This window comes from Conger conger, chromosome 5 (genome assembly GCF_963514075.1).
Source record: "Conger conger chromosome 5, fConCon1.1, whole genome shotgun sequence".
NCBI classification, from domain to species: Eukaryota; Metazoa; Chordata; class Actinopteri; order Anguilliformes; family Congridae; genus Conger; species Conger conger.
Window position 1 is genome coordinate 17,998,964 of NC_083764.1, and position 11,138 is coordinate 18,010,101.

Genomic DNA, 11,138 nt, shown 5'->3' on the forward strand with positions numbered 1-11,138 from the left:
ATGTTTCTCTTCAGTTAAGGCTAAAATATAGGCCAATATTTAGGAAATAAATATACGTATCTGTGTCCCATCCAAAAACAAAAAAGTTTAAATATTATGTCCATATACAAACAGCGGACGGGCTCTTTAGAAGACCTCTGCCTCCACCTTGTGGCCACAAAGTTCATTAACAAAAATATTACAGGGTAAAAAATCCAACCCGTGTTTTCAATGGCACTTTAATTGGCAGTCGATGCCGAAGTAAAAGTGAGTAAAATCTGGCTCTCATGCGGTAATACCTCATTACCCCCCCATTAAATCGAAATCCCTTTAAAGTACAGTGATTCCCGTTTATTTTACGACATTCGTACAGGTTTACAAAAGAGTTCCAAATGCCCTTACTTTAAAGTTTCTCAGAAAAGTGATTAAGCTTAGCAAGAATGTAATGTGTCAAGGAACCACTCAATAATTATGTATCCATTATTTTCTCTGCAACCGGTAATTATATACGACTGAATGTTGTATGTGCTTTCTGGTTTTCACGAGATGAAATGAATGGCACTGGAATGATTTCATTGCACTGTATTAAATGCTATTTTGGGCAACTCTAAATATAGGCAATGAATACAAAAGTAAACAACTTAACTTAATTTAATTCTAATTTGAATTACTCTGTAATTTAGGCTACTATAATATATGACTGTCCATAATTACGGAAATCTGACACAAAAGCGCAAATATACATATCAGCATAAAAATGTTCTCCACCAGAGTCAAAATGTTACGTTGTGTAAGAACCCAAATAACACGACATGTCTGGTATCTATGGATATATACAACATTTTTTCCAAGGAGACGCGTCAGTGAAATATGCCACCAGGGTCATACCAAGCAACACAAACAGGATATAAGAAACCCTGAAATGAGCGGTTCTAAAATTGTGCGCGTGTCACAATGGATGCAGATTGTTGTGAACAGACAATAATCATTCTCTTTCAGCAGGCAGAGCATGAGGGGAGAAAGAGAGAGAGTAAGAGAAATGACAGAACTGTTGTTAGCATAGCTATATCAAGGAAGAAGGACTCCCTGTTATCTGTGAATGGGGGTTCTTTCTCCAGAATAGATATAGCACGAATTTGTAATTCGTTTTTCTTTGAGAGACAACAATGGCGCATTTGAAAGCGGAGCACAATTTGGGTCTTGTGAGAAATCCTTTTCTCCTTCCCCGGGTCCAGCTGGCCATATGGAATACAGCGTATACAACAAGAACCACAATGGCACCAACTGACGAGCAAGACAAAACCTAAGGATACCTCTTCTTACTGGATGTGGGATGCATTGGCAAATATAAAGGACATGAATAGTACGACAAAACTGACTCTCTCTCTCTCCTTCTCTCTCTCTCTCTCTCTCTCTCTCTCTCTCTCTCTCTCTCTCTCTCTCACTATCTGTCTCTCTCGCTCCCTCTCTCATTCTCTCTCTCTCCTTCGTGCCAGTGCACCCAGTTCACTCACGTTGTCACTTCAAACAAGTATATGCCCCCAACATGTACAACCACCAGCCTCTTGCATTGTATGTTTTTGTGATGTCTACTGTAAAGCGTGTAACGAATGACTTTGTGTGCGTGCGTGGGTGCGTTTTTATTTATTTTTATTTAAACGTTTCAGTCAGTCCTATCAATTTAACAGTTTCAATTTAATTGACCTCGGTTACATTATGCATTGGTTGCAATTCAATAATTTACCGCCTATACGCCTAATCCTAGCTTGAAGTATGGTATAATGTTTTTTGGGCTGGGTAGTACAAGTAAGATTCAGTAGCCAAATTTATTTTCCCAGCTTAATGTATTTACATAGTTTCCAGTTCAAGTTCTGAGCATTTAGACAACCCCTTTACAAATAGACAACCCCTTCTGTGATCATTCAGTGTGATCAGTATTCTGAGATCCTCGCGTTTGTCAGCCTTAGGCTAATGGTTTTCTTCGTGATATGGGATTAGCTGTCAACGACTCCACTTCTTGGGCAAGCACACAAGATTTTCTGTGCATCTTGTGCTAACTGATATGGCCAAACTACTTGTAATGTGCACGAGACTCCTTGCGTTCCATTCCGTCCTTTTTGCCTGTTGTTATGGCCTTTCTACAATTATAATTCAATATAACAGAATCCCAAAATATTTTATTAATATCCGCAAAAATACATTTAGTTTTTCTCTCATTTAAGACATATCGTATCGAAATCGGTATAAAATCAAAGATTTGCGGTTAAGTGTCTAAATAGGCCCGCACGATGTGTCAATCTCCTACTTTACTTAAAATAATAGCCTAATAAAAATGCCGGAAAATTTGAAAAAAATGTGCACATAATTATTTGACAAATACATGCACACATTAGATGTAGGCCTATAACCTTTGGCCGACACATCGAGGACATGAGAGTGGAAGCCTTTTAACTCGCTAACCATGGACACAAAGGCAACATAACTGGAGAAGGCTCCTTCCATTAAATTGGTATAGATTTCCCTTCATTTTAGAGAAATTTATAGCTACAACAATACAACAGTATGCGCCAATACGCTTGATGTACGCTTAAAAAAAGAATAATAATATATATATATATATATATATATATATATATATATATATATATATATATATATATATATATATATATATATTATTATTTTTACACTGTAAATAAATGTTTACAAGCCAACTATACTGTGAAAACGTGGATGTGGTATTTTTAGTAATCAAATATTAAAGTCAATTTTTGACACCTAGCCAAATGGTAATTTCTGAAAAATATAGGCTATTATAATTATTATTAGGGTTGTTGTTCTTGTTACTGGCTTATTTATGAAATACATTTTAGAAGAAACTAAATTTGAAAAAATATATGTCTCTATGTACGCTTAGATAAATGAATTGCTCTCTGAATTGTGTATCTCTGCCGAAACATATATTATGTTTCATTTTTCATGAAGGGGGAGAGTAATCGTTATCCAGGTTAACTCCATAAAAGGTTCTCAATACAAAACAATTACAACAACGTATTTACAAAGAAAATAGACAAAGTAATAGAACAAGTTAAAACTTGCCAGGGTTTTATTCATGGCCATAAATAATTAAGTTCAATATAAAAGAAAAATAGCTGTAATTTTAAAGTGTTGCGCGTGCTTGATACACGAGTGACATTAAAGAAAACGTAGGCCTACCTATTATACATTAGCATAATTTACCAAAAAATACACGAGTATTGACATTCTTAGTGATAGGCTGGACCCAGTTTTCACGACGAACATTCTGTAATATCAGTTTCTAAATAAAATAGCAGATATTTTTTCAGACTTCAAAATGCAAATACTTTCTTTTTTCCTTCCTATAATTTTCATGACGCAGCCCCTTGCCGCCTCAATAGTTCACCAAGTCCACTGTTGCACCAAGTGATGCGCTGTGGGAAAGTGTGCCATTGTTGCAGAACTGTAATGCGCATTATATTGCATATGCTGGAGGGAATGGGCACTGTACGCTGAGAGAGGGATCCCAGTCTGAAAAGCCAGTTCCTGAGCCTTATGGGAGTGGCAAGGCTTACCGTCCTTGACTAAGACAGGTATAGCCACGCGCCGTGGAGAAGGGAGGTGTATAATCTCCATCCCTTTCTCCGCCCGAGCTCTCTTCATTTTATAGCGATGGTTCTGAAACCATATTTTCACCTGAGTCGGCGTCAGACGGATCAAATTAGCAAGGTGTTCTCTCTCAGGTGCCGAAAGGTATCTCTGTTGCCTGAACCGCCGCTCAAGTTCGTACGTTTGAGCTTTGGAGAACAAAACCCTCCTTTTTCTCTTCTTGCAGGAGTCACTGGCGTTGCTTGAAGTTTCTTTGTCGTTGTCTTGCGATTCGTCAGCGGAAGCTTCGGGTGATTTGGCAGACAAGTCCTGGCGAGAATTAGCTGACAGACCATGTACTGCATGAAATGCAAAAAATAAAGAAATGGGTCAGAATCCGTTTGAAGAGTAAAAATTGAGTGTCCTAAATACAGTACATCGAAATGCAGTACAGCTATTTATAAGCAGTCTACACGTATACCTGGAATGATGTCTCCATTTTTCATTATGGTACTAAGCAATATTGCTAAGGGGAGAACGTCGTCTAGTAATTATGTTATATGGCCCTGCCGAAAGGACATGGGCTTTACTATGATGGAACTTTTATCGAAATGAAATAATAATCAAGTGTGAGTAATAACAAATGCACATTATAGGATTGATAGACGTTTGTAGATACGAAAGATTCTGTAGATTTCCCTATTCAATTCACCGTGATCATTTCGAAGAATTTGGAAGAATACTGTAAGATAATATTAAGATACCAAATAACACTTAAAGCAGACCGACGTGGCTAAAATAATCTGGTAGATACGGGCTTTAATGGTTGCAAATAAATGTAAGAAATTCATTAGGCGTTATTGTTGTGATCACCCAGGGATTCAACTCCCCAAATCAACAATGAAAGATACTTACAAATCGTTACAATTGACTCCCTATGGAAACCCCAATAAGTCGAAATATAGCTAGGAACATATACCAAGTCGGAATATATAGCAATGAACGATTTATCTTTGGCATAAAAGTAAATGGACTTTAGATTCTTAAAAGACACTTACATGAATATTGAATGCTGTCCGTTGTGGCAAGCCATCTTGTATAAGGATTATCGCGCACATCATAAAATGGACTCTTTAAAGACAGTTTACTAGCATTTTGTAAGGGACTTTGCTCTAACACTTCATGCGTTTTTGTTTCTTCTGATCCCTCCGTATCCTCCTCTGTATCCTCTGTAACAGACCCGTCTTCATCATTCGTATCAGGGAGGTCCAGAATGTCCTTCACAGAAAATCCCGTCTTCGTGTTGGTCAATGACATATTCTGTGGCAATTTGCGCAGGAAAGTTGCGCCACCAATTTGAGAATCCGATGTTCCAAAGCACACAAAGCTGATTCAAAGCCGAGGTTATGAAACAGACCGAGCAATGCTTTTTCAGATTGAACAGTTGCAGCAAACCCTAGAGCGCAATTGCTAACCATTGGCTGGTAAAGTAGTGGAAGATTCAGTTCCGTAAATCCAGGAAGCCTGTTCAAGATGATGGAGATGTTCGTGGGTACTGTGCTACTGCTGGATACCAAGGGGGAAACAATCAGTTATCGGACCGATCAGTCCATATAAGGTTGGTCTTAGCATATGAACCTGCGGCAAAAAGCGTCCTAAACGTAAAGGGTTGGCCACACGTGGGCGGGTCCATGGAGTCAAGTGGATGAAGACTGTGTTTGCGGACGTGAAATTGTGGGTTTTGGGGGATCCGAATCTCTGCCATTGGCGCTTCTGAATATGATAAGTGGTATAACGTGTCAAATCATTATAAAATGAGGAGAGCCAATGTTGTACCCTGTTTACATGAACGCTTGTTTGAACACATTCGACACAATGGGTGTTTGCGATAATTAGCCTTAGATTTAACGTTAAACTAAATAATATGGCAATAAAATTCAGCAAATGATCATTGATCAAAAGCTTAACTATGGTCTTAAAGAAAGACAATTATTTTCATTGCAAAAGGCCGAGCTCAGTAAACCTCTTGGGTCAATATTTTAACTCAGGCTTAGGGACAAGGGTAGAAACGAGCTATTAAGTCATCACTTTTGTTTGTTTCAAGAGACAGTGTTCTTTTTCTCAATGAGCTCTCTGGATTATTATAGTTGGTCTTTTGGGCAAATCATTCACGTAAAAACCCACACACACGTTCAGGAAGAAAATACAGAAGCACAATTGCAATGTGATTTATATGTTGAATAAATCACACAAAATTGGCTACAAAAAAAGCAGCAGGGTATGAATCAGCTGATGAATCGGAGGATAGATTTTGAAACATGGGTCAGAAGCAAATATTACGATTTCAAATGCTTATTAAAGATGTTGAATTTACAAATTGTACATAGAAAGACTGTCAATATGTTGCATATTTCTACGCAAGTCCACGTCTGTTTAAAAGTGGGATCCCGTCGAATAGTTGCTATTGCGTGCATTTGAGAGCGAGTAAAAAGTCAGTTAGGTGTTTAGCCGTTCTTTGGCTTGAACTAATCTTGTTAAAAAGCGCACCAACTCCACTTTAATTGTTTCATGAATTTGAAATGAATTCAATTGATATTATTTCCATTGATCTTTTAGGCAGAGAAGAACGAGGTTGGAATAGCTGTTTTCAAGTTAAACACACCATCCCACAGTACAGGTGGGACTTCATTTTTCTTCTTTCAGAATGAATTCCTCTATCTGTTAAATAAGAAATGGTTGCATTATTTTTTTAAATCAGTTTATTCCCATTTCGACCTTGCCTCCTGTCCAATAGGCTATGTGACGCGGGTGACAATGTTTCACGTTTTTAACAAGTCCTCTGGGCATCCTGGGTGGTCGAACCAGGGCAAACACAAATACAAACCGATTGCTAAGCTGCAGACAATGAGAGAAATGTAGACAAATGTCCGGCTCCTGTTGGAAGCTTTTGTGCAGGCTCAGTTTTTGCATTTATTTCAGGGGCGAAAGAATAGATGATTGACGCCCCTGTACAATGTGTTCTAACTGTTTGGAATAAATCTGAGGTTGTTCCTAGTTGTCATGGCATTCAGCTGCTTTCAATGGACTATCTCTTCATTGATCTCTGAATCCCTCCACAACATTAAGGAAACTCCTTCATCTTCTCCCTCTCTCCCAGCTCACCCTTTCTCTCCCGACTGCCTCTCTCTCTCGCCCTCTCTCGCTTTCTCTTGCTCTCTCTCTGCCTCTCAAAGATCACAACTGTGCCAAAACAACTCATCCTGAGGCGAAACATTAGTTTTATTAGCGAAAAGAAAAACGAGGAAACACCGTTTTTTCTAGTTAGAATTGTATTGTACTTGCTTGTCTACAAACTTGGCAGCACGTTCTCTAATGTTCTATAAATATTTCTTAATAACAACATTTAATAAACAAGTAATAACAACAAGTGTTACTTAATTACATGTAAAAACATAGAAATATGAGTAGTGAATTCTAATATAAAAATAAAAATATTTCATTACGTTATGAATTCCGTTACCTTTTGCTGTGCGGAAGCTTTGAATATACAATTTACATGCGCCACTTACGCTGTTCGCGCAAAATATTTACAAGGGCAAACAATGAATGGTCCTTTCTCCCATTCCTGAACCCGTTTCACTGACTGAATAGAAAGCACCTAATAGGTAAATATTTCCCAGTCGAGGTTGAGGGTTTTGCAGTATGATTAATCTGCAGCAGCCTAAACTCAACCGTGCTACTGATGACAATGGCTCCATTGAACTTAAAGGGGGATAGACATGGTTGAATTGTGACAGAGGTTTTGCAAGGTCTGACCTTCGCGTCCAAGCAATTCCTCTCAATACAAATATTCAGCTTACCCTAGAGAACATTGGGGGGGGCAAACAACATTTAGATATTTAGCACGAGCCTGTAACAAGAGCATACAGTCATAAATGGATTACCGTATAGAAAATACGAAAATAAATGCAACGCAATATAGGTAAAGGGTTTATGCAGATTATTGTACATCCATAACAACGTTTAGGCCATACATCGAAATTAAGTCCCACCCAAATTGAACTGCTACTGTCTAGCAAGAGGAGGAGATCAGAAGAGCGACTCATGTGCGGTTATTTGTGAATGTGGTTGAACAGCCAATGGATGACTGAATGGAAATGAGGAGTTCATGTGCTTGGCCTCTTTCAAGAGCTCGTTTCAAGAGCCCTTACTTGTGTTTACCTGTTTACAGGTTGTTAAAACTGGTTAGATACAAATATTGGTTACACACAAACATAAAAACACACACACCAGAATTATTGGCACCCTTGTTAAATACTGTAAACAGAAAATAATAATACAGTAATTGACATACACTTTATTTTACAACATGTGCAAAGTAATGTGTTTTATTAAAGATTCAAATAAAAAAAATATATTCCTACAAAAAATTACAGCTATGAATCTTCTCCTACAATGTGTGTTGATGTTAGAGATATTGATATCCTTGGATTTGTGCATTTCTACCTATAACTAAGTCTAACCAGATTGGTATGGAGGTGGAATTTTATTATTTTTTAGACTTGGTGACCCCAAAATCAACCAATCTCTGCAATTTGTGTTGGCCAGGTACATGTGTCTCATCTGAATCGACAGTTCTTTGGCTTCTCCCATGCTGATGGATGACAAGGAGATTTTGCATGCTTGTTACCTCATTTTTATACTCTATTGAAACAGGAAGTGATAGAATTACACAATAGAGTTCCTTTAGATGGAGATAAAATAAAATAAGTAACATTTTATTGACAATTTCACTTTGTTTGATTTTATTTACAATCATTTTCAGGGGTGCCAAAACAGAATACTTAATAAAAATTAGACGAAATGTATTGAAATAAAAGGAAAGTTTTCCCATATTTTTTAACATAACATGCTATAAGCCAATATGTAGCCTTTTATCTTCATTTGTATTACGGGTGCTATATATATATATATATATATATATATATATATATATATATATATATATATATATATGAAAATGAGAGGATGACTTTTATCGCGAATAATCGAATAAATGTACTTAATATGGAACCCTTGAGGTATATCTACAATAAAAGTGATCACGACTTCCTCAACCGTATAATTGCAGAATGTACAACCAATGACCCCCCTTTTGATAAAGGGAAATTAGTTCCCCTTGGGGGTTCTGCTGACAAGAATTTTTCACATTGTACGGATTTCCCCTCACGACTATGAATGATATCCATGCAAAATTTATTTTGGTTTTGTGCCTTTAAAGGACTGACTTTTGCCTCGGGGAATCCCCTTGCGGCACAAATTATTTTGTCCGTTTTAGTCTTTGATATCTAAGCCCATTTTGCTTGATCTTACGATATGCTTTTCATCCATTTTATGTCCTTTAATGATTAAACATGACGAAACGGGATTATCGCTGCGGCTGTGCCTTGAGGAAAGAGACTTCTTATTTCGCTAGGCCACCAGTTAATTTGGAATGGTAAATTTCATGCAGGCGTTGCCTGTTCAATGTATCAGCTTGTCTGTAACAAATTCCTGAATGACTCATTATTCTTAATCACTACCAAACTAGTATCCTTCAAAGCGGCTACCTCTGGGAACCTGCTGAGCGCGACCTGCTTTCCTGTAACTAAATGGGAGTCTATAAGATACCACTCCACACTCACTTTACATATTTGATGTAGTGAGGCTGGTGAACAGGGAACCCATACGAAATAATTCAAATAACATGGATAGTAAAGCAAAAACAAATATCTTTATGGTTCTCACAAGACATCATAACACAGTCACACTACCAAGTGATGTCTAGTACTCTACTGACATCTACTGATAGCAGTGAGCTGCAGAGGAAAATCATATGCGCACAATAGCCTCTTTGTTGAAACGCCTTGACAACAGGCATCAAGAAGAGTCCATCTGACGAAATGAGCATTTACTCCTGAAAACTGAAAAGGTTTAAGAAATGCGGTATTTATAATGTGTATTAAGGCGACATCGTTTTATTTAAATTATATACACTCAGTGGGCACTTTATTAGGCATTTATTAGACTTATTTATTGTTTTACTTTTTGGTCTTCTGTAGCCTATCCAATTCGACACAAAGTTTGACACGTTGTGTCTTCAGAGATGCTCTTCTGCATATCACTGTTGTAATGTGGGGTTGTTTGCGTTACTGTCACCTTCCTGTCAGCTTCGACCAGTCTGGCCCTTCTCCTCTGACCTCTCTCATTAACAAGGCGTTTTTGCCAGCAGAACTGCTGCTCACTGGATGCTTTGGTCTTTTTTCGCACCATTCTCTGCAAACTCTAGAGACTGTTGTGCGTGAAAGTCCCATGAGATCGCAACTCAAACCCCCCCCCCCCCCCCCCACCACCCCCCATTCTGATGTTTGCTCTGAAAAACAGCTGGAACCTCTTAAATGCTTTTATACAATTTAGTTGTTGCCACATGATCGGTTGATTAGATATGTGCATTAATAAGGAGGTATTCAGGTTTATCTAATAAAGTGCTCACTGAGTGTATATATTTTCGGTCTCTATACTACTACTGTTTAACTCAGATAGCCTATACAGTTTCTACTCCTACTTTTTGTTACAGTTTCTACTCCTACTTTTTGTTAACGTCATTGATTGTTCGAATTTATATGCTCCAAAAACTTTTGTTAATATCAGACAAAATCGTTCCACTCCAGTGTCTTACGCAAATCAGTAATCCAAAATTGTACACAGTCGGCCTACACTGTCCAGTGTTATATGAACTCCGAGAGAATTGTATGCGGATAATCCAATTCGATTACAGTTGGACTCCAATAAACGAGTTTGAGTTTAATTGAATATCATTATAGGCATGCAGTCTTGATATCTATACTAGATATTAAGACTACGCGCCAGGGGTTAGCCTGCACGCAGTAGAATGCAAAAGAAAAACCTTATTGGTGTCCCCTTTAAGTAGGCTCTATAACCTGTTTTTTTTTGTTTTTTTTTCAGAGCTGCACACGTTGCAACCCCATATATTTATCTAAATTGTCACAGTTTGTGGATTATTTCTCAGTGTTCACAGTTGCGGAACGAAATAAAGCAGATATAAGCCTAGGCCTATGGTTACGTGAGCATGGGAGAATATGATTTAGAAAGTGGATGGCCTCCTCCCGAAACCCAATTTTTACAACGCCACAGCACTGCCGTTGCAACAAATAACAATGTAACAACAAATGTGCAACCATAATCCTACCAAAAATTCCCGAACAGAGGTATTCATGAAGCCCCAGGATAGGTTTCCATTAAAGGGAAATGGGCGGTAGGTGTCAATATTCCAACTGAACTCATGTTTGAAAAGCTTAATGACAAACATTAGTAACAATAAATGTAGTATTATCATTTATGTAATTCCCTTTATAACGGGAACGGTTCCCCCACCTTTCCGAAAATGTATTAGGGACCATATTGCAGATTTGCTGGATAGGCCATTACACTCAAAAAGAAAGATAGTAGCCTACCTACATAATTAAGCTAGATAATGATATCGCAAAACACGA

General features: G+C 37.8%; 1 protein-coding gene across 1 annotated transcript; it reads right to left on the minus strand.

The window, feature by feature from the left end:
* Positions 1–3,139: 3,139 nt before the first annotated feature.
* On the minus strand, positions 3,140–4,992 carry LOC133129653 (homeobox protein Nkx-2.2a-like). Its single transcript, XM_061243885.1, has 2 exons — positions 4,644–4,992; positions 3,140–3,944 (listed from the first exon to the last, which is right to left on the minus strand). Exons 1-2 carry the CDS (start codon positions 4,900–4,902, stop codon positions 3,400–3,402), a joined length of 804 nt encoding a protein of 267 aa, XP_061099869.1. The 5' UTR covers positions 4,903–4,992; the 3' UTR covers positions 3,140–3,399.
* Positions 4,993–11,138: the final 6,146 nt, after the last annotated feature.

Excerpts from the sequence above, each read along its gene's own strand:
- LOC133129653 (XM_061243885.1), bottom strand. The coding sequence starts at position 4,902 with ATGTCATTGACCAACACGAAGACGGGATTTTCTGTGAAGGACATTCTG. Across the intron at positions 3,945-4,643 it reads GGACAGCATTCAATATTCAT|TACATGGTCTGTCAGCTAAT; the intron begins GTAAGTGTCTTT and ends CATTTCATGCAG.